We start from the raw sequence: 25,546 nt of genomic DNA on the forward strand, positions 1-25,546 counted from the left end.
AGTAAGATATTTTAAAGTGCACCACTATACATTAATCATCTTAAGGATACAATTATGCCATTATTACCAGTTTGCTCCAAATCCTGCGCAGCAGTGTTATCAGAGTACATCACTGAGTTGAATATGACTAACTCCTGAGCGTGTATAATGAATGAGACTACATCGTTCAATACTTCTTATCTCTTGACCATTAATTAATAAAATCTACCCAGAATATGTAGTACCACAATATAGTATAATAATACCGTAATACCATTATCTTCGGTTACCTCTAAAAATAATGAGCTATTTTCATATTTGCCACTGTTAAAATAATCAGTAATGGTTATATTAAGCTCACTCATTAAATTTATAACTAAAATGTGTCATCTCAAACATCACCGAAAGGCTATGCCAACAACGATCAAGAGAATGGAGGGACATTTTGACATATTTTATATTGACAGACATATTTTGAAGATAATTTTTCAATGGTTTTGATTTTAATTGCCATTACACTTGATTTACACACATGAAACTAAAATGTGAAAGTGAACTCGTTATGTAAGCTGAGGTACCAAAATGCTTATCTTGAAATTGAGGTTAACTTATGTACTTGCATGGAAACTTGACATGACTATTATCATATACACAATATAATTTTACATACCATTTACTCCAACAGCAGCAATGCTATTATTACTAACTAATATAATAAGTTTCTTTCCTCAAGATAACATACTTCTAACATACAACTTGAAATTTAACTTTACAAACCTTCACAACTACTGACCGATTGAACTACCATTTGATTCCAAGCGAGTATACTTTATATTATATACTATAACTGCACACATAGCAGTCATTATAAAACGTATTATTTAAATACAAAACCATCAACGAAACAAGACCAACAGTAGGAATATCTTCCAACAAGATACCCGTGTCTTCATAAACAACGTCAATCTCAGCGGAACGATATTTGTTACCCTCATGTTGACAACCCGCTAAATTTAAATACAATGTGATCAAGCCACTCAATTTAACTGAAGGCTTTCTATTACGTAGAATCTCAGAGCTATTAAAGCTGTTCCACGGGTGATATGGATGATTCCTTCTGTTTCCTTTGCCCTGTTACAAATACGCTCTAGGACAAAATCAATGGCAGGTTTGGATAACCTAAATTTCATTTTTAAACTCCTTATTCTTTGTATATATCATTCACATTTACTTCCAAAGGACCTGTGGTGTGCACATAAGTTGAAATAATCTATAATAATATCCAACTCCTCGCCAGATGATGACAATAAGTCGGCCATCTTGGTTGATCATGTTTTGATCAAAGAAAATCCATGATCAACTTGATCAAGGATGTTGATCCCCGATTAGTGCTGATTGCCATTGGTGAAACTCAATCAGTGTGATTTGAGATTAATTGTACGGTTGATCCAAGATCAAGCGTTGATCGGAGTTGGTGAGATCGGCCCTTATTGTTTTACACTAAGTCTAAATATTTTTTTCAATGTTGGCCACTTCCTCCCTCAAGAAGTAATATGACCTCCCAGAGCTTGCAGTTGCAGGAGAATTAAGCACCCACAATATGTGTCCTAGTGGCACAAACAAACATACCTCTCTGGCCAAGAGAATAATGAAGGTGAGGGCCCTTTAGGTGTCATGAGTTTAACTGAAATATCACCTTCTTCATGGTTGAGAGCTTCAACTAGTTTAATGTACCACACTGCTTGCTCTAAATACAAGCTGCACATGAACCAACAGCCAAATTATCTAGGTAATCCACTGTTTCAGAAAAAAATCAAATATTATGCTGTACTCGTCATCCAGGCCAGTGAACTTTGCAGTGACTTTTCCATCTGGTAAAGGCACACAATGATGGAAATTTCTTATGCCTGGAATTGTTTTTGCCTTGGTAAATTTTTCCAATAGTTTACTACGTGACCAAGCCACATCCCTAGACTTAACGTAATGGATTTTGATGTTTTTCATATTATCTCTATAAAATTCATACATCCCACTACTGTTTGTTAATTGCTGTGCCAATTGTTTAATTGTACCACCTATACCATCACAGGAGGACTTTCCATGGGTTATGGACAAAAAAGACCGGGTTGCATTCATTCCATAGTCATTATAATGATGGCAGAAATTTATAAAAGACTTGTAGTTTTTATATTGCCCAGCAAATCCATCTGTGAAATAAAATCCACAGCACTGAAGGGGTCACGCCCAAAGTTCAATTGCTCATATTTCATTAACAATTTGGAGGCAAAAAGTGTGCACAATCTCTAGTTATACCAGGATATATGACCATGGCAAGTTTAATGAAAATCTGTGTCAGCGGGTGTAATGGCCTGGTTAATTTGAAATGGAATGACCACATGTCAATTCAGACATGACCTCAATGTTAAAAAATTCTACAAGAACACTTTTATACCTAAACAGTTATATTATTGTAGCTGTCTATATATTTTGTTCGTTGATGAGCAATTCTCAAAAAATTTTAAAATTTATTATTTAATGGTTTCATTAAATGTGTTTACTCTTTTCTATGGTCTGTCATCTGTGATGCTATACATAAGAAAATCATTAATGGGTTATAGCATAAATAAATGAAATGAAATAATGTATTGATGACACCTTCATACACGGAGATCAGACATCCAGGTTGGTCTAGACATGTCATCCTTTGTAACTGGGCAAAATCAATTTCGTCCAGTACCCCTGCTGACTTTTTAAGAATGGGGAAATGTCCTCCATTTTGAAAATTATGTTATATTAAATATATTAATCTGCTATTAGCAACTCAGAATTTCCCAAAATTACTAAATATTTCTCCAGCCTACCATGGCAAAATACAACTGCAGAAAAGGTATTTTCTCAAATTTCATCCTAGTGGACTTCAGAGGGAAACAAAATAAACATTTCCTCAGTAAAAATTTATAAATAGAACACTGTCTAAAATGTAAAAATTGCTTGAAAAATTAATAGAGTGGAACTTGGTTAGTACGTTCCTCGTTAGTACGTTTTCCTCCATAGTACGGCGATTTCTCTCGGTCCCGGTACAATCCGAACAAAATACAGGTAAAAGTATTTGGTTAGTACGTTCGAAAAAATTGCGCTTTCCTGGTTAGTACGCTCAATTGCTTGCCGTGACGCAACCCGCAATTCGTTCTCTAGTATCTTCTTAACCCATTAATCCCCAGCGTTGCGTAAACGCAACATTATAGAATCGTAATCATTATTTAAAACCTTTGCGTCATGATATTTTTTTCTCTGGTTTTCTGTATTCCTGAAATACCTTTTGTTCTCATTCAGTTATTTTTGGAAACATTTCACTAAAATAATAATTTTTATTTTGCTTCGAAATTTGCCTATTTCGAAGAGTTGAAGTACTACATATTGTAAATATTTTTTTACAAAGATTTATTGAGTAATCTTACTATAGGTAATGTTTTCTCTTAGTTCGAAGTTTCTTTATTAATCATGTTTATATTTGTCACAAACTTCCGTCGTTACTGGCATAAATATGATTGTTGTAAATAATGTTGCGTTTACGCAACGATGGGAATTCTCTGGTAGACCAGAGGGCTTTTATCAAAGCATAACGAAACTTGACAGTATGGCTTTTAATCGACAACTTAGTCTTTTGGAAGCAGTTTAGCTGCATTTTTGGCACTCAAAGGTTGTGAGTTTGCAAACCAAAAGGTGAATGGTATCTTGAATTCCAAAATGGCCATCGGTACAAATTTTACATTGAACACTGGTACTTCGTGGGGTCAAACTTGCGCGCACACGTGGAACCGATACAGAGCAATGTAACTCCCACGTCGTTGAGTGGAAGGATTACCTAGTAGACGTTAAATTCAGCTTCAGATGCATTCAGTTTCAGAGATGGTAGAATGAGAGTGTGAGAAACGTATTAATTGAAGCAGGATTGTGATGGAAGGTGGAGTGTTCCTCTATTCACTCATTGTAATTTTCTCCGTGCAATCCTGAGTTACCTACTCTTTCTTTTATCGCTTAGGCGATGTAAGGCTAGTAATCTAGCTTCAGTTGGATTCGTATCAGTTAGAAAGTCCTCTGAAATGCATCTTTATCTCTCATCCAGTAATCATACCAATAATACCGCAGTAGTTTTTGCTCGGCGTTTTGCAAAATGATTCATCCAGGGGTTTCATTCAGATTTAAATGTGAAGAAAATTTTACCCGTTATTTCTACGCCTTAGACGTATACTTTAGAAGAACCGTCAAGAAGGTACCTAAGAATATAAATTAGCAGGAAAAGTGATGTATAATATTTTCTAAAGTTTGGAACTTCAATGGGGATTACATCTTCTCAGTATTTCAAATATGGATGATTGCAGTAGGCAATTCAAGGAAAATCACAGTTTACTCAAGTAGTATCGAAAGAAAAATCGTCCAGTTAACGCGCACGCCCAGGCAAAAGATGCAGAGAACAAAAGTTTCATCTAAATGTGAAAAAATAGAATCTACATCCGTAGTAGTCTCGAATTTCTACGTGAAAATAAGTAATAGAAACACTTATCACTCAGTATGGAGGCCACTCTCCAATTTGTCACTTATTTCTCAGTCGAAAAATACTTGAAATAATTTTGAGCTACTCAAATAACTACGATGAGGAGATAAATAACCATGCATTTACTCAGAGTAAGGCAGATTTAAAAAATATAATGGGAATCCTAATGTTGTCGGGGTATCATGTATTACTGCGCACTAAGTTGTACTGGACAAGCTAAGAGGAGATGTCTGTCGCAATTGTGAGGCAATGTATGACGCAGATTCGGTTTGATGAATTACCTTAATAAATATCGACAGCTGTCCGATAATTCTCAACTACACAAAGTGATAAATTTTTGAAAGTCGGATCTATTCTCAACAGACTAAACGAAAATTCCATTCAGTTAGGAATTTTCCTTACAAATGGTTCCATATTTCAGGTGGCACACAGCTAAAATGTTATTCGTTGGGAACAATTCAGAGTAGGTTATACATTGTAGTGTCTGGTCTCTTCTACAGGCTATTTTTATCAATATTTGCCATATGGAGAGGCGGAACTTGAAAGTGTTTTTTCGTGAAAGGTGTTCACGAAGATTCCCGAGGAAAATCGAAATATCATCAACGGTTACAATCAGGGAATGGGAGGGGTAGATTTACTCGATAATTATGTTGCATGTTACCATATCCAGATTTAGGGCAAAAAACATCTATTCAGAAAAGGGGTTGGTAGTCCAAAGTTGATTCCGTGGTGATTTTACGCCAAAGTCACGTTCAAAGCAATTCCTTTGTAAGAATTTCGGTCTGAGATCGTAAAATTTTACTGAGGCAAGTAATCGTTTCCAATACAATGCTGATGAATATGCTGACTTGGCATAAAAATCGGTGCCCGCTGGCGGGACACTTTAGGAAAAATGACATACCAAGAGATGCCCGTGAAGGGAGAATTGGCATTTCATCCGCAAGTATACTTATAAATCCCGGCAAAGATGTCGAGTGTGAAAATCAAAGATAAGTTATGTTGTGAAAAGTGCTACGTTTAATTCCACGCTGAATATTATTGAACATTACATCAGAAAAGACGATGAAAAATAAAATACGCAACCTAAGTTTTAAAAAGTTATTTTTTGTTTTTATTTGCCGGGGTTTTCCCAGCGTTGCGTAAACGCAACATTATGTAAATCATATATTATGATGAATATAATATTTTTTTCTGAAAATTAATCTTAATTAGGCCAAAATAAACCGTAAAATACGAAATGACCTAAGGTAAAAGCCCTATATGCAGTCTGGAGAAAAATGGGTTAAGGGTCGTAACCTCCCAATTCATGATATAACTTATTATTATTAGCCATTGACATTCTTGCATTCGTTCCACATCTCTTTCTGCGACCGTGATTTATCCGAATGCATTTCCCAATTCTTATGACGTGGTGAATAATAAAATGCGGCCATTTGTCAGGAATGTCTGACTATGGAAAACTGCCGCCAATGAGAAGCCCCAATTTTCCCCACCCCAAGCTCCTCACCTTCTGTTGCCTCTGGAGTGCCCACTGCACACAAATTTCGTGAGTGGGCAATTGTTGCTATTGCACGAGTTATCATGACGAAGAAATGTCTTATCCAATTCCCACTTTATCTAAAGCAGTACTGCACGTACTCCATAAACTCGACGACAAGGCTATGGAAGCATTGAATTGCTTCTCCTTCCAAGGAACAGTAGAAATAAATGAGATAACATTCTACAATTAGTATTATACTGCCTCCTTTTAAATGGTCTAGATTAGGTCTAGCGTATTTGACTTCTGCTGCAGGAGCAGAGGATGCTCTGGATCTCCACGCGAAGCTTAGCTTAAAAATACGCTATCTCGGCACGCAAGCAGACGACATTATACAAATTTCTAAAGTAAATTTCAACTGTATAATATAAAATCTTCTTGTAATTACGTCGTAATATAATCTTCTTGCGTGTTATTAATCGATATATCGATCGATATAACAATCGATATGGTTTTATTCCAGACGCGAATGTGTACGGCTCTTGCCGTAATTCAAGGTTAATACAATTCTGTCCCATTTTTATGATGTTTAAAAACAACCAGTGGACATAATCAGGGTTGTTTTTATATTCTCCGAGTATGGTGTGAGAAAGAAGAAATGACTTAGGTTTACTTCCGTCTTTCTATAAATATATATAGGATAAATCACGGGAGATATACGCCATTTTCAAGTAATTGTCCTCGGGAAACCTATGAAACATTGTGATTTTTATTCACATGGTATTGTTTTTCAATGTAGCACTCATTTTCGTGATTTTAAAGGTGAAAAGAGTTCAGGAAGGCGATCCTACGAGAACTACCGATAGTAATTGTAATTATGACGACTTTTCCACAGATTGCGATTACCCCGACTGCTATTATTTACTTTCCTCGTTAGCACATTTTCCTGGTTAGTACGTTCATTTTTCGTGGTCCCTTCAGAAACGTACCAAACAGGTTCCACTGTATACACAAACAAAATCACAATGCTAATAATTTCTTTCTTCTAAATTATGAATTTGCAATTGCATTTCAAGTGTCCAGCTTTTCCTCCATTCCCCCTTCTCTTTTAACCCTTTCGTACCTTGATGTCAGTTGGAGCCAACGGGCATTTTTATTCATAGAACACCTGCTGGTGGGTACAGTTCGGATGTTCGTCCGCTATCAGGCAGATTATTGAAGATTGGGAAATTGCCCTTTTCATTGAAAACATTGATTACGTGCATAGGAGATCTGTTAACAGCTACCTTGCTATCAGTAAAAATATGCAAATATTGCTTTAAAAAATTAGTTCCACGAAATATATATATATAGAACCATAGGTCTAATCAATTTTTATTAATCGAAATTATGAAAGGATGCTATTTTTAAGATGCCTATTTTATTCATATCTTATTTTAAACACATTCAATTGACAGGCTCTGGCAGTCAGACCAGGGCGGTGATTCTCGTTCTCCCTTCGCTCGGGTCCTCGCTTCGCTACGGCAACTCGAAGCGTAGCGAAAATTTTCTCCGCGATTATTCTCGTTCTTTTCGCTCCTCCTATCGCTACAGTTCGGGTGACTTCGTTCTCTTAGCGAAATACTGTTACGTAGGTAATAAAGAATACCCGTAAGTCGATAATTCTCATACCAACAATTGAACGCGAAAAGTGAAACAAACGAAAGTCGGAATTGGAAAATCGAGGCCGTGTTCCAATCCATAGGGTGCACTCTACGCTCTTGCGCTCTTACGCTCTAAACGGCTCTTTCGCTCTTTCCTGCTCTTATTGCAAGTAGTGCCACCACTGTCAAGTGGCAGATTTCGAAACTGAAAAAAGTTGAGTAACAAATTTGGAGGGTAAGGAAATAGTGCAATGTTGTTGTTGTTGTTATGAAGTGAGTGTTGCAATAATTTATTGCCTTATAAATATATGTACTTATATATATGCTTATATGTACTTATAAATGGAATTGCAGAAGTTATAACGAATAAAATACGGCATAGGCGACATATTTATCAATTGTAGGCTACTAATTTCGTGTAGGCAACCAATTTCGTAGTACATTCAGACAAATTTAAGTGGTTCTTATATCTGAAAACAATTTATTAAAGATGTAGTGAAAATGAAAAATTATAACCACTGTAAATAGGTACCCGTCATAATATTTGAAATGCAGTAAGTCGACTGATTTAGGGCGTCCAGCCAAAGCAGAAAACTTCATGCATAATTCCAGCTTCTCCAGGGAAATTTTACAAATCCCAGTTTAATCTTACGTGATTATTGCGATATATACGAATTTTTTACATGATTTTACCCGAATCCCTTACATGACTTTAAATCATTGAAGTGATTTCATGTTATATCATTATCATATTCATGTATTTACAAGGAAAAGAAATACGTTAGTTAACACATTGAATACGTTTGTTAGCATTGAAATTATTCAAAGCAAGGCTGACGAGCTGCTTCAAACTCCTAACTAGATGTCGACGTCATCTGGCATTCTATTCTTCGTGTTTTTTAAATCTTACTTGAGTACATAGTTAGATATTTACATTCATTCAGATAGAGTACATATATTAGTATATTTCGGTTCTGTTGTCTCGTCTGACATTGCACGTTTCGTTGCAGCTGAAAAAACTCTTCTCAGCTGTTGCACTTAAATCTACAACAAACACATTTTAACCAGAAAATGGGCGTTGAACTGGAAAAATTATCTGTGAAATGAATTTGATATAAACGTTTCTACAGTTCCGGGGTGGATCAAAAATTCATGCATAATTCCCGACTTTCCCGGTCACTGGACACCCTTAAATTCACATATATTCAAGATTCATTCGGATTCGATATTCACTCGATTCCTTATTAACGATTTAAAGAACCGAATCATTGCTCCGAATCAAATCCCATCCGAATCCACGAAAATTCCACCTCAACGGCGGTAGACGAAGGGCGGAAGAGCGAGTAAGGGTGGATCCTTGCGCTCTCTCGTGCTCTTCGATTATGCGCTCTTCAGAGCAGAACCAGCCCCCTCCAACTCGGCTGCTATGCCGTTGGTTGGCTGGTCCCAAAATCCTCCCACGTTATTCAATTTTTTTAGTTTGTAACGGTGGCGCTGACAACCTGTCGCGCGTCCAGCAACGCGTTGCTGTCTCGTTCATTTCAACGGTGAATCTAGGAAGAAACGTCCGTCGCTTGGAAGGAGCCTACGACTGAAAAAACTCTTTAATTTTTAAGATGGTCCGTACATCGCGGTATTGTTTTGTGCCCAATTGTTCAACAGGGTACAGGACAAGCAGGAAGAAGAACGCACAGTTGGGGATTAAAAATAAAAGCCTGTTCAAGGCTGTGGTAAGTACTCAGAATGCGGTGGGTTACCAATGTTACTTTCATGGCTCCTGATATCGCTCATTTGGTATTTTTCTCTTGAGTGTAGATTTCAGTGAACTTATTCGTTTGATAAAAATGTGTTTTATTCCCTAAGAGTAAGTTAGCGGAGGAGAAAGGCATTGTAAGTACTGCGGTATCTGCAATGGCGTCCATGTTAATTCTACCATTCATGCTCTTTCTTATGTTATTAAAGAGGTCGATGCGACATAGCATGCGATATTTATTCACTTTAATTGTTCATGGTTATCGCTATTTCCTGAGTGCTATATGAAGTTTCCTTTTATTCATATCCTTGAATAACTTATTTCCCATTTCATCCACACCACGTGGTGTACTAGCCATGAATTCTTGACTGGATGGTGTTAAAATTATCTTTCCTAATTTATTTATTGATTTTTTTGTTGGTATCTTTGCGGGAATTAAATAGTTGATGCTTTTCTGACAATACCGAGATAATAGAATGCCACATTGCCGTAGAGGTATGGTTCCGTAAGATCTTAGTTATTATTGTTGCATTTATAATGTCCGTGGTTTCGTAGTTTTCTTTCCCAATTAATGGACGGCTGGAGATATTTAGAAAAGAATTGTGAGAACATGGGGAACAGCGTGGGGGGAAATGTCGGAACACAGCGAATGGCCCTTTTCGGTTGAAAGGGATAATTCGGGATAATTTCATTTTCACCGTATTTTCGTCTAGCAATTTTCATTATTTACTGTGGTTGGAATTCGTTATATTAATTGTAAATTTGTCTCCGTACTGTGTGAGAGTCAAGTGAATGCTGTGAATCAAGTGAGGATTTAATGAGTGAGATGTGTATGAGTAAGAGTCAAGTGAGAGGTCAATGAGTGAGAGTCAAGTGAGTCGTTTATGTTTTCCACCGTTTTTAGAAGTTTTTTTTCAGCCAGTTTCATTAATTAATGAATTTTATACTTCTAAGGATAAGAACCAGCTGGAGAGGTGGCGACGAGCCATTCCTCGCCAGGACAGGGTGCTTAGGGAATCCGATACGGTTTGTGAACTGCATTTTAGGGAGGAGGATCTCATTCGAGAATTTGAGAGCACCTTAAATGATGGCACTCTCTTCAGATTAGAGAGGCTTGCCCCAAGAATTAAAAAAGATGCAGTTCCAACCATTTTCCCCAACTTGCCGCAGTACCTCAGTAAGGTGGTAAAGGAAAGGAAGGTGCCGAAAGCGAGAACACTGAAGACTAGTCCAGGCTCCTCGAGGGGAGCAAGTGCGGAGGTAGCTGCTAGTGGGGCCTGCAACCTTGAGCATGAGGGCGTTGGCAATATGAGTATATTGGCAGAAGTTGCGTCGCAGATGTGGGATGAGGAAATAGCTGGACCTAGTTTCAGTGTGGACTACCTGATAGAGAGGATAGAGTCAATATCTCTGCCTGGGCGCTATTGGGGTACTGCGGTTGTTAATAGTTGTCTAGTATTTATGAGTGTAGGCCACTCATTTATTACTGAGAGGACTATTATAATATTGAGTGATCTGAAGGTCAAGGTAAGACATGGAACAATATAATTTGTCTTTCTATTTTTTTCATTATTGGCATTCATATTTGTCTGAATATTTATACATGTTTTTATGGCATAGTCATTCACGTGATAGCAATTTACCTATTTCATTGGCTTCCATTCCTTATATACATTTATGCACTACATTTTATTTTCAAGAGTCACCAACATACTTTACACAGAAATGTAATTTTTTCTTGGGCATTAATATCTGTTGAGAGCCAAAACTTTTATGGGTCAAGTGGTTAATTTACTGTGATTGCCCGATAACAAACTTGCTTTATTTTCTAGGTCATGCTTTACACCAAAGAGATCAGCATAGGGATTGATGGTGTGAAGTGTGTTGAGGAGGTCGGTGAGCTTATTAAGCTTGTGGATCGGCTTACCATTTGCTCTGGATTAACTCCTAGAGGAAGGTGAGATGGCAGTTTTAAAAGTGGTTTTGATTGCCTGATATTGGTTTTGCTGGACACATAGATGTGAGGAATAGTACACATGTAGTTGTCTGCTTTTATAAAGACTAAGGATTGTCTTTCAGTGAGCATGCTGTGTGTTTCGGTTACCTTCCTGAGAACGGTGAGTTCACTGGTAAAGGGCGCACTGTATCTAGGTGGTGCTCAGAGTGTGAGACTGCTAGAAAAAGGCAGAGGGACCGAGAGAGGAAGAGGAAGGTAACCTCCAAGCCTAAGCATGTCTTGAAGATTACTAAAAGGAAAAATAAGCGCCTGATGATGCAGGTATTGATTTCTTTCCTTATTTAGTCCATGGTTTGATTTCCTTGTATTGCAGTTTCATATTTACCTTTTTCATTTTAGATTCACGATGTTAAGTCGAAGATGCTTGATCTCCAGCGAAAGTGTGCTGATGCATCACCACAGGGCGTGGAAGAGAGCATCAAGATGTTGCCCTCTATTCAGCAGGATGCCGTCAGGACTTGTTTTGCGGCCTCTCGGGTTAAGGGCACCAAGGGTAGACGTTACCCTTTGAATTTCATCTATGAGTGCCTCCTGCTGCGAATAAAGGGCCCAAAAGTGTATGAGCATCTTAGGGCTCACAACATCCTTCCTCTGCCCAGCATCAACACACTTAGGCGCTATATTCGGAACATAAAAGGATCGTATGGATTTCAGCAGGCTACTTTTGACTGTCTGAAAGAGAAATCTAAGGATATGGCCGCTGAGGACAGAAGAGGTAATAGTAATGTTTGAATTTCATAAATTTTCCATTAGTTTTTCTGTTTTTGAAAACAAACTTTCCACTGACCTTTTGGTTATCCAACGAGATGATGTACGGATTTTTCTCTTCATAGAATAATTATCCTATTTCGTTGGTAAAGCAAGTAATGGGTTCGCTAGTAGTGAGCCCCGGTTGCTCTCATAGCGACTGATGACATTCATGATGATTATTTCCTATTGCTTTGAGGCTTCACATTTTTATGTGATATATCGTCACATGAAGTCATTATTTGCGAACTGTGGGTTTTTTCACAGTGCACCTACTATGTCAATCCTTTTTATTAATGGAAATGACCTGGGATTGCACTTGCTAGGTATTACTTCAAATCTGTTTTTCTAATTTCAAATATACTTTGACTAATTTTTTGAAATTTCTATTTCCAGAGTTTTTCATCTCCCGATTCTTTGATGGAAGCGGTGCGGTCTCGATCCTGGAGAGCCCATAATACTTCATTAACTTTTAGGGTTATTTGCTTTTATGCTTCCTATACTTTTGTCTTTATGCTTACAGCTCATCTGTAGTGTTCATGTTTTCATGAATAAATGAATTGAAAATTCAATGACTATGACTTCCTTCACCTGGTCCCTATTTCCTTTATAATGGTTGCTTTTCCGGTTGATCTTATCGTTGTGTGTTTCTGTGAGTTTCCTGGGTTAAAACTGTGGCCAGTTCTCATTGTGCCTTAGGTAAGGTCAAAATTAGGGGTTATTCTTCAATATTTTAGCTGTTGTGGGTTGCCTATTTTGTGTCCTATTCATTTTAAACGCGGTCTTTGCGGCTGCTGCTTCTTTTTTACTTCCGAATAATCGAAAGTTATCATCTAATCTTTTTAGTGTTATTCTGTGAAGCCTTGGTACTAACGTTGGGTCTAGTTTTTTTCCTTACTCGTCATGTAATCTCTGAATTGGAGGTCAATTAACGTAGCCTCGTTTCACATTTACTCTGGCATTTTCAGTTTAAAGGTCACTGCAGCTAGAGCTTATTTTCGCATTCAAAGTAGCGTGTCTGCTGGGGTTTATAAGGGGATCGGGCAACTAGGTGGTGTGCATCGACATTGCTTTTCAGTGACGGTTATGTTGATACCGATAGATGGTGAACCGTGGTGTTATAAATTTTTGGCGATTTGGAAGTAAATAACTTCTGTTTAATGTAGTAGAGCTAATACAATACGACTGCTAGCAGACGATAATATTCATATTCTATTCCCTCTAAAGGCAATGTTTTTTGTTCATGGACTTTCTAACTGGCTGTCAATGAAATTAAATGGCTATTAAATTGCTTCTTAGTGTTAAATTCAGTTAAAATCGTTTTAAATTCGTTGTTCCAGCGATCAAGTATCGTATTTGGTTCAATGTAATTTAGCAATGCTGGACGCGCGGACCCCACTAACACCATCTATCGGCGATTCCCTCCGCACGGAATCTTTGGGGCCACCTAGCGGGCGGGAGTTGGAGGGGGCTGAGCAGAATGTAGAACGGATTGGAATCGCTTTACGTGACGTCACTTCCGAAATGTGACGATCGAAAAGTGCGGGAAAGAGCGCAAGAGTGCATTTACGGTGGATTGGAACACGGCCCGAGTGTGGAGTATGGTGAAAGGTTTGTTTACGTTTGTTATGAAGTGATGGTTAGCCTTAAAAATGAAGATGAAGCCAATATTTTCGGTTTTAATCGTTGACGATTAATATGGTCAATCATCTGTGTGTCGTTAAATAAAAGTACTCGCGTCGATTTGTGAATATTTAGTAAGTAAAAGTGTTAATTTTATGAGTGCTGCGATAAAAGTAAACCATAAATTACACGGAGATAATGAATGACTATTTGTGGATCGAATGAAATTGGAGTTCCTTTGCAAGAAATAGTGGTAAATTAACCCTGTTTGTGCTTATTCCACGGGAGCGAAGATTCTCATTTGTATTGTGAAACCAATTGAAATGGCTTTCTATTGAGTAGACCACCAGAGCGATTTTAGGAACATTTTGTGGCTACAATGTAATCAATGACGATAAATTTTAATCATACTTTTGCAGTAAGATATATCTTCTTAGCGTTAGTTTGGCCCCTACGCTATCATATCATCATCTCTGCGTTCCTTACGGAATTGAGAACACCTTACAAGTTGTGAATAATCAAAGCCTTTCCTGTTTTCAAAGTACTCACCATGGCCATAATTTCAATAACAGAATTTATAACCAACCACCGTCTAATAGACAGGCTAATCTGTGTTCATTATAAATGATAACGTGCAGAATGACTTCTGTCACACTGAAGATGTCATTGTTATGAATATTAATTCATAAATAATTCATTGTAATTCCTTTGATTATTTTTGTGTTTTTATAGAAGCATTTTCAGTTTTATTAAAATGTTCACAATAAGGAGGTATCTTCAGGCATATGCCACTCATGTAACAGACAAAAAGAATTGAGCCATATAATTGTCAGCTAGCAGCAGATATTTCATAACTTTAAATTATCTCATCTTATTTATTACTGTTGATATACTGTTGTGAAGCAATATGTTTCATGAAATCCATAATCTCTGGCAAATAAAATTTCAATAAGGGACAGAACTAAGTTTAAATTTATTCATTAGAGATACAAAAACATATTGCATGACACCAATTAGCCCTTACCATCGAAATATAAGGTGAAACATATTGTGATACTGGCTGTGAATAGTGTAGTTGATATTGTAATAGGGAGGACTGTGAGTCTTAAAAGTAATGCCGTTGAGAATCATAAAATTGAATTGATGTTCAGAAATCACTTATTATGAACATAACTTCACTGTCTGAAATTAAAATTAGAGAAGATTGAATATAGTTTGAATACTTATGCATAACCCTACAGCAGTTACTTCAAGGGCTCATGGCCTAGTAAACTTGCCATCCAATTATTAAATAAATGTAAATTTTGCAGCAAACCTTCCATACTTTACAAGTAGGCTGCATGTTGTTACAACAATATGCTTCTGTAACAAAATATTGCTACTCTTTTTGGCTCATAGCTTGGGATGGGGGATCTATTGTTTATGCTTCTGCGATTACCTGCGAGAATGCTAATCTGTGGAAAAGTCGTCATAATTACAATTACTATCGGTAGTTCTCGTAGGATCGCCTTCCTGAACTCTTTTCACCTTTAAAATCACGAAAATGAGTGCTACATTGAAAAACAATACCATGTGAATAAAAATCACAATGTTTCATAGGTTTCTCGAGGACAATTACTTGAAAATGGCGTATATCTCCCGTGATTTATCCTATATATATTTATAGAAAGACGGAAGTAAACCTAAGTCATTTCTTTTTTCTCACAGCATACTCGGAGAATATAAAAACAAAGTTATTTAATTTATACTGTAAGATATTAAAGTTGCTGGGTTCAATTTATTAAAAAATCTGTTGAAAAACATATCTAATCAGAATGAAAGCATGAAATTTCAACTCTCAGTGGTGTTTATAGATACTATACTATACATGTGATCCATATTTTCTTTTATTCTCAGCCCAAATATATGAAGCTTTCATTGAGCATGTTTGAAATATTTAGCTGAGTACTAAATTATACAAAGACAGTAGTGGATCCAGGATAGGGGCAACAGGGGGAGGGTCTAGGTGAGATTAAAATCCAGCTGTAGTGGGGGTCAGAAAAAATCACCATTCCCTCTAGTCCAAATTGGATACCCAAGTGGAGTAAATTGGATAGCACCCCCCCTCCCCCCATAGATCCGCCTCTGTACAAAGATACAGTTATTTATATAGCATTTGAAGAATTTATTCGTATCAAATGTAAAGCATAAGGATTCCATCATGATGACTCCTTCATTGCACCTGTCCTTTTGGGATGTGGGTTTTCAAAGGAATTATGTTGTTACCTGGTGTTACAGTAAATAATTTTTTTACTACCCTTCCCTTCTGGGGTCATTCTTTCAAATGCTGCACCAAGTAATCTCTAAATGCATCACATTGACATCATTCACTTATAATTAATGTATGTGCCTCCATTATCATAAATGCGATAATATGAATTCCTCAAACAATTTTATCGCAACATGTTCTATTTATGAAGTGATTATAGAAGCAATTTCCCTCACATCCACTCCACTTTCATAAATCTATTAAGAAAATTTGCCTTTTATGTGACATGATCATAGACTGATTCTCATTACATGCATTGCAGCTATGCATGTTAAAATATATCTCTAGCAATGCAGATCAGAGCGAGACAGATAGGGAATAAATAAAAAGAGGAGAATCACAGGGAAAATAACAGCACCAAAGTGCAAAAAGAAGTTGATTAAGAGATATGGAGTACGGTTTAGTATGAAACTGGTAATTTTGACCCAGAAGAAGGATAAGAATAGAGGTATACAGGAATGTATAGATAACATTGACATAGGAAAAGAAAGTAGGAAGTGATAGTAGGAAACCTGATAAGTGAGGAAAGGGAATAATTGCAGGAGATAAATTAGATATAAATGATGTAGATGAAGTGTGCATCAAGCTTGAAATGCAGACAAAAGTGATTAAGGTAAGGATTTTGAGTAACAAGCAAGGGCAGGGAGACAATAGTTCTGGAATTAATGGAAGAACTATGTATGTTACAAAGAACTATGTCAACCTTAATGAGTAGATCACTTCTAACAGTATGTAATGGAATGAGATATCTTGTCATACATTGTTATAAGTGTTGAAGATATTATACCTAATGGATTTTTGAAATTTTGCACTCATTGGTGATAGTCCAATGGATGGAAAATGAAAAAAATTAATAAAAGCTATGTATGGGATTGAAATCCCAAGAAACTAACATGTGTACCAGATATGTGATGTAAAATGACTTATAGGAATATGTCTTCACTTATCCTTTTGAAACTTATTAAACATATTAATTAGTAAAATGTCGACAAGTAGTAGTAAAGGTTAATATTTTAGGAAAAAACCACGCCAAGAATTCTATTCAAGACTTTGAAAGAGTTATTAGTAAAATTAGAAATTGCAATATTTCCACTGACAATGAGTTTATTATGCTAAAACTCAGTAGAAATATTGCAAACTCTAATTTTACTAATATGAAGAACTTCCACCATATCTTGCCCAATGCCATACAACATACTTTGAAAGAGCTTATCGATGAAAAATTTTCAGTGGTCACTGATGAGCATGGAAAATAATGGGTGGTGAATGCAGTCATTTCCTGTAAATTCAGCCTCATTAGCAAATACATAGGTATACGGACAACAGCTTCCCCCAATTGCCCAGCTGGCTCAATATTATAAGAAATACAACTGACTCTGATTGTTTCAAACATTCCATTAGCAGACAAGGATTGAGAACCTTAATATAATATTTCTTTGATTAATCTGGCTTTGATGTTCTATGATTCTTCAGGTGTAAGGGTCCACATTCTCTCCTTGAATTAAGGCTCAATTATGTGGAATAAAATCAAACTTTTTCAGGATAAAGTATCATTTTGTTTACTTTCAATATATTAAAATATTCAAACCTGAAATAAGATAACTAAGTATTGGTAACCAAACTGGCACTCTTATGTATTAATCTGAGGTATCTAGATAGGCACCACTGATTCTATGACTCGGAAGCTACTTTTCATGGTAGATAATTTGCTAGGAGATTTTAACAGTAGTACATAACCTGTGTTTGGCTACGAACAACACTTAGGTTATGAATTTACTATTTTTCCGTTGAAGGCAATGCATTGGAACAGAAAATTTGCATAGAAGGGAAGACTTCTTTTGCTTAAGGTTCATCAAAAGGATGAGAGGTACTTAGTCACAAAAATTACAATAATTAGTAAACTTCCACACTCTAAATGCTCATTTGCCAAACGAGTTCATTTATAATTAATATGTCAAACCATCTTGTGAGCAAATCAGTCATTCTTACTTTTTTTACCCACACGAGCTGTATTGACTGCATCAATTTGCATTTCTCAACTTCCAAGGAAAACTCAAACAGTATCTACTATAAACTACGTACGAAATGTGCAAATTCCTTTCTTTTTCACGCAATCTTTCACTAGCCCCACTCATTCCCATATATTTATCACCCAGAAATACCAAGCCGTACGCCACATATTGCTATTGGATTATTGTTATGGACCTGTGATTTTTATTTTAGTACTTTGACAAACATATCCTTCGGAAAAGGCATAACGAAAACATTCAACATTTTACCCCCTTTCACTTCATAATATATATAATATATATACTCACAACTAATTATGAATTCTATAGTTACATCTCATGCTAGTAAATCAGAATGCAAATAGTGGGTACGATCTTTTTCTCACTTTCGATTGCCAATACGAAACTTGGCTGTTCTTCTAATTCAAACTGTCTTCGTAAACACCGTCACATTTTGAATTCATTGATGAAGTCAGCAAAACCAAGTAATAATAGATTTATAAACCTACATTCCTGTTTCACCTCCTAGCTTTCCTCTCGGCTGGCACAAATCATAACAAACGCCTCCTTCGGCACAAATATTGCATAACTTCAACATTTTCAGGGGTTGAGCACACGATCTCCGACTGCAGTCCACAAAATAGGCAATTATTTATTGGATGGTGATTATTATCAAAGTTGAGAGGCTTGTAAGGATCTAGTAGCGTATAACCGTAGCCACCGATACGGTATAACCCACTTAATATCCCATTTATTGAATTACGTAGAACGACAAGACGAGTTAAACAACACACAGGCTGTATGCCGAGCATTTGAATAACAATTAAACTAATTGGGATCAAAAATATTACATAATAATGGTGTATGGCTGAAATTAAATCACAAGTCGTTCTCTCACCAATTCCTTCGCCGAGTCGCTAGAGCGAGTTCATTGTCGTCGCTAGCAAAATTCGCTCTTGGCGAATGTTTACATTCGATAATTGCTCGCCAGACAGAACGAGAATAACTTTTTCGTCGCTAGAGGAACTAAGCGAAGCTTATCTGGCGAAATAGCTAACGAATGCAAACGAGAATATGAGTTCAGTCACCGTACGCCAATTTTTTCGACAAATCGCTGTTGCTATAGCCAGAAAGAACCAGAATAGACCCCCAGGAGTCCTTTATCCACCTCCGTACATAATTAATATTAACTCCAGTTTTTCGATTGTGTGCATGCCTTCAGCAAGGACACCTCTTTCGAACTATATGCACCGTAAAAGAAGTGTTTGAAGCGAAGGTATGTTGTGAAAACTCTACCTTTTTCTTTCTTATTTCATCAACCAATTCCGTCGACTTTCACAAAAGTCACATCCGCATTGAATGTGTTAATAGCTAACTAGCTGATACATATATATAAATTCCTTAAGAAAATTAGATCCACAGAAAAATATATTGGTAAATTCATACAACAAATTAATTTTATTGATCCAACTTATAAAATTGATGTTATTTTCCAAGCGGCCTACTTTTCCTCTTATCTCTTTTTTAATAGGGTGCTGTCCTCTTTTTTCACCTCTTGGCATCTGGTCTCCCTAGTCACAAAAGCAAGGGTGACTGCCTATACAAATGCATTCAGTTACACTGGGCAAAACAAATTTCATCTTGAACCTAGTGAATATCTATAAATTAAGGTCATTAAACTAGGTTTTCACTGTGAATGAGATTAAAACTTACCAACATATTAGCTCCAGGTTGTTGGGAGTCAGACACAGGAATGTTTATTTCAGTCCTTTGGACTGTGGAAGTGAGATGTGAGGTGCCTTGTATCTCATCTTGAATGCAGTCTTTTGTGTCAGCAGAAGACCCAAACTCATCATCAGCTACCTGATCTCCTTGGATACTCTGTGGAGAAAATAACAGTGATAAACTCACCTCCTTCAATGGCAACAAATGAAGCATACTCCTAATAGTGATAAAATAGGATTTTCAATGTGATATCCAAGCATTTATATAAAAATTGGCATGTGTCTCTTAATCAATAACTCAAAAGCTAAATAGCTTCTGAAACCAAATTACGCAGGAAGATACTTGGTGTACTCAGTTCACAAAGTGGCCGTATTACTTTTTTTATGCATATTAAAGATTTTATGCATAGAACATCTGCCGGTTGATACAGTTGGGATGTTTGTCCGGTTTCCAGGAAAATTTTTTAACCCTGGAACCGTACACCGGGGCACTCAGTACCCCAGGGAATTTTAACTTTGCCGTAAATTTTATTTGGCAACACTGGCTGCAGCCGGCTCCCGTGACTTTTACTTGACCATTATGACCTGTCAGTTACTTTGTTTGCTGTGACCGTGGCACATCGCATTCCTTTTCTAGAATGTTTTTGGGGCACTGAGTACCCCAGTGTACGGTTAGTGTGAGTTTTTAATCAAGTGTGTATATTTCGCTTTCGTAGATATTTTGGAATTTTACCGAAGTATTTTTACACTGTATTAGTCATGGATAGGCTACGAACTGAGGAGGACATTTTAAGAGAGTTAACTCGTTCCTCTGAGTCTGAGAATTTTGAAGATAAGTCAGAGAGTGAAAATGATGAAGAAGATGATGTTATGTCAGAATTTTTTCACCTGACGCATCTAAAGATGAGTTTTTCTTGGTGAAAGTGATTTTGAAGGGGAAGAAGGACAAACAACACATGCAAGAAAATGACCTAGACGAAATGAAGACGCACAAGACTTGCAAGTTGAACTAGAACACCTGGAAGATGAATATGAAGAATCAGAAACAAAATGCAGTTGAAAAAACGGTCCCCGAAAATGTTATTCAGTTAAAAAAAGTGTCCTCAGGGGTAAAAATAAGTACCGTTGGGCAACAAAGTCTGCTGAAAGAGTTGAATGAACTAAAAAACTGCACCTTTAGAAGACTTTGATAGAAAATGTAAGGTTTCTTAATTCTCCTATTATATTTAATAAAATATTAAAACAAGTAATAAAATTTATGTTTTTGTAATAATTAAAGGCCCAAATAACGCGTTTTCAATGTTTTTTAGGATAAAAATAAGTTTTTGCATTTTATATGTTTTTTAACTCTTAGGGGCACTCAGTACCCCAGTGTATGGTTTGTGTAACAGAAATGGAGGTGTACGGTTGCAGGGTTAAGAGTGGGGAATTATCCTTGTCATTGCTAACATTCATTATGTGTATAGAAAATCTGTTAGCAGCTACCGCGTTAGCTGTAGAAAGTACAAAAATTGCTTGAGATAATTAGGTCCATGAAATATATATAAAATGGTAGGTCTAATCAATTTTTATTAATCTAAATTATGAAATTGACGCTATTTTTCAAGATTCCCATTTTCTTCTTATCTAATTTTCAACACATTCTGTGTGGAGCACGTCAATTGACAGGCTCTGACAGTCAGGCCATGAGTCCTTTATCTGCCTCCATACCTCATTAATATCCACTCCCGAGTTTTTCCAACGTGTGTTTGACCTTCAGCAAGGATCCATTAGTCAAACCATTTGTGCCATTTGTAAATAGCAGTGGTGTAACGGAAGGTATGTTGTGGAAAACTTCCTCTTTTTCTTTTGTTATTTTATTGACCAAATCAGACGACTTTCATGAAAATCATGTGTGCATTGAATTTTAATGTTAATGGCTAGCTAGCTGATACAAATACATAAATTGCTTGAGAAAATTAGATCCACAGAAAAATATATAAATTCTTACAGAAAATTTTTTTAATCGAACTTATAAAATTGACCTTATATTTCAAGCGGCCGACTTTTCCTCTTATCTATTTTTTTAATACGGTCCTGTCCTCTTCTTTCACCTCATGGCATGTTCTCCCTAATCACACCAGCAAGTATGACTTCCCATAGGAACACATTCGTTTACACTGGGCAAAAGCAATTTCGTCATGTATCCTAGTAAAATCTATAAATTATGGTCATTCAACTAGGGTTTCACTGTGGATGAGAATATAGCTTACCAACATATCAGCTCTGGATTGATGGGATTCAGGCACAGGAATGTATATTTCAGTCATTTCAACTGAGTGAGTGAGATGTGAGGTGCTTTGTATCTCATCTTGAATGAAGCCTATTGTGCCAGCAGAAGACTCCAACTCGTCACCAGCTGCCTCATCCCCTTGGATACTCTGTCGAGAAAGTAACTGTGATAAAATCACCTCCGTAAATGTCAACAAATAAAGCATACTCCTAGTATTGATGGAATAGTATTTTCAACGTGATATCAAAGCATTTAAATAAAAATTGACATGTGTCTCATAATCAATAACTCAAAAGCTAAATAGCTGCCAATCCAACGTAGGCAGGATTGAACTTGGTATACTCATTAAATCAAAACTTGAAGCATTTACGTGGTGGAAGGGTTCCATATTAACAATGAAATTACTTTGTTACCTCCACAAAATACACAGTTTCTATTTATTACCGGTTTCAGCCATTATACCATTTGAAAATGGTATTTGAATATGGTATAATAGCCGAAACCGGTAATAAATAGAAACTGTGTATTTTGTGGAAGTAACAAAGTATTTTCATTGTAAATTTGGTATACTCAGTTCACATAGCGGCAATATCACAAAATCCTTGGGGCAACAGAAGCAGAAGATAATTATTTTCAACAATGGTGTCTTAAAATGTGAGCCTTTAATGTAGTATATGTTTTTGAATAATTTCTATTGTGATTGGCCTCTTTTTAATACGTGCTCCAAAATGAACTCTGGGATAGAAGAGGTATATCTCATATGTTGGCCACTTTCTGAGGTGGAAGAGTATGAAATCGTCAGCCTGATCCTGGATGGGAGAGTTTTAGAAAAGCGATTAAGATGAGAATAAAATTTTAAAAGTCACAAAACCTCCACACATAACTAATATGCACTCCTGACTTTTCGATAGTGTGTATGACCTTCAGCAAGGACCCCTCTTTCGAACCGTGTGCGCCATTTGTAAATAGCAGTGTTTGAATGGAAGGTATGTTGTGGAAGACTTCCCCATTTTTCTTTTTTTATTTTATCGACCAATTCTAATGACTTTCATAAAAATCACATCTGAATTGAATGTGTTAATAGCTGATTCAAATACATAAATTCCTTAAGATAATTAAATACACAGAAAATATATACCTAAATTCATACAGTAAATAAATTTATTGATCCAAATTACGAAATTGGCGTATTTCTCAAGTGGCCTACTTTTCCTCTTATCGCTTTCTTGATAGGGTGCTGTCCTCTTTTTTCACCTCATGGCATCTGGTCTCCCTAGTCACACAAGCAAGGGTGACTGCCTATACAAATGCATTCAGTTACACTGGGCTAAAGCAATTTCGTCATGCGACCTAGTAAATATCTACAAATTAAGATCATATAACCAGGGTTTCATTGTGGATGAGAATATAGCTTACCAACATATTAGCTCTGGATTGATGGGGGTCTGGCACAGGAATGTATATTTCAGTCCTTTGGACTGTGGAAGTGAGATGAGAGGTGCCTGGTATCCCATCTTGAATGAAGTCTTTTGTGTGAGCAGAAGACCCCAGTTCCTCATCATTTGCCTCATCCCCTTGGATACTCTGTGGAGAAAGTAACTGTGATAAACTCACCTCCTTCAAAGTCAACAAATGAAGCATACTCCTAGTATTGATGGGATAGGATTTTCAATGTGGTATCCAAGCATTTGCATTAAAATTGACATCTGTCTCTCAATCAATAACTCAAAAGCTAAATAGCTGCTAATCCAAATTAGACGAAATGAAGATACTTGGTACACTCAGTTCACATAGTGGCCGTATCACAATAGGGTGATCCTTATTTTTCAATTTTTCGAATTTCTATCAGGACACCCCCTCATTTTATGCCAATTGGTATAAAAACATATCCTGTAAAATATTATTGCAATTGGATCACGGGAAAACGTGCCCCATCACACTCAAAGTTTGGAAATTTTGGTATTTTCGGCTGTTTTTCAGATGTATGGCGATAATTAGGCGCTGGTTTTTTTCAACTCATTTTCTATGGTAACTAACGAAACAATGGACAGTTGGCATGATTCTCCTAACATATTTTCCAATTGTGACCATTGGTCCCCAAGATACGGCCCCAAGAGAGAGTGCCCCCCACCCTATGCAGACATTTTTTGTGGCACGCGGGTTGCATACACTCAACATTTGTTGATCATTCTCACTCAACGTAAAACCAGAGAATTCTTTAAATAAACTTTAATATTCGTCAATATAACCATGAATGCTATATTCATAACTGTTTATTGCCAAAACGGGGTATTATTTAGTCTTAGTGATTTATTCTCCATAGGTTTTGAAATATTTAAAACGGAGGAACATTAGTGTCCGACGACTTCCCGATCTTTGCGTCGAAGACACTTTTTAAAACCAGCTTTTATATGTAGTGCCAGCTTGGTAGAAGCAAAAATTTTTCCTTTTTGAGAAGCTGCTCTAATAAGAAGCATGCGCAACTGAGTCTCCCAATGTTGGTTGCAAATAATTACAATTAAATCTAAAAAAATTACCTATCTATAAAAATATTTAGGTTTAAAAAAAACTGTCCACAAAATCAATCATAATTATCAAAATACCCAGTGCAAATTTGACACAAAAAAAAACTTTCCTTGTCATTTATGAACAACCCCTAAAAAGGAAGGATTAAATATGGCAAGCCACGACTGTGAAGACTGTTACATAGGTTAACCATATCAATAAATAAAACATTGTATTTCACCAAATAAGTCATCTTTAAAATCAAATAAACAGAGCACGTAAATTTAGTGCATATCTTAGTTGGTATTCATAGAAACAGAACTTAAGAATTTGATAACACCAAAATTTGAAACACAGAATGCAATTTTAACTGGCAGATTATTCAAAGAAACTTTATTTTGACTGAAAAACAAAATAAGTTGTAAAAGCTGAAATGACATACATTGTTATAGTAAATAAAACGTACTCATATTAATAAATATTTATGCATAAATAAAAATGTAAATGTAATCTAGTGACAAAGTGACAAAACAATCATACTAAACATATTGATACTTTAAAGATACGTCACATTTATTTTGTGATCGTTATTTATTTTTAGTCGATTGTTTGCAACGTTTCTTGACATTTTTCGTAACAAACATCTTCAAAGCTTAAACGCAATTTTAAATACCGGGCCACTTATGCATTCATTGTACCTCTCCTCTTTTCACATTATAAGCCGTGAGAATTGAGAAAAGTTTTTTAACCATCAGCAGGTATGTTTTGTAATAAAGAAAACCTCCAGAATTCACATTTTGTGTTTGTGCAGTTGAGCCTATGATTGAACACTAACGTAAGGCTCCATTTGAGTTCACCCTTACAATTAGCAGGAAATGGTAAGAGATCTTTTGTTCATTTTAACATGTTTCGGCTACTCAAGTGAGTATATACA

General features: G+C 36.3%; 1 protein-coding gene across 3 annotated transcripts in view; it reads right to left on the reverse strand.

The window, feature by feature from the left end:
- LOC124172377 (zinc finger protein 2 homolog) overlaps nucleotides 1-25,546 on the reverse strand; it is a 46,579-nt gene that overhangs the window by 19,777 nt on the left and 1,256 nt on the right. For 2 of the 3 annotated variants that reach the window (XM_046551824.1, XM_046551826.1), the window contains exons 4-6: nucleotides 23,524-23,691; nucleotides 22,088-22,255; nucleotides 19,825-19,992 (exon numbers count right to left, since the gene is read on the reverse strand). In XM_046551824.1, the coding sequence (XP_046407780.1) occupies nucleotides 19,825-19,992; nucleotides 22,088-22,255; nucleotides 23,524-23,691 (504 nt within the window). The remainder of the gene's footprint in view (nucleotides 1-19,824; nucleotides 19,993-22,087; nucleotides 22,256-23,523; nucleotides 23,692-25,546) is intronic. The other variant, XM_046551825.1, reaches the window with a different exon arrangement.

Source organism: Ischnura elegans (assembly GCF_921293095.1).
Source record: "Ischnura elegans chromosome 13 unlocalized genomic scaffold, ioIscEleg1.1 SUPER_13_unloc_1, whole genome shotgun sequence".
Taxonomy (NCBI): Eukaryota; Metazoa; Arthropoda; class Insecta; order Odonata; family Coenagrionidae; genus Ischnura; species Ischnura elegans.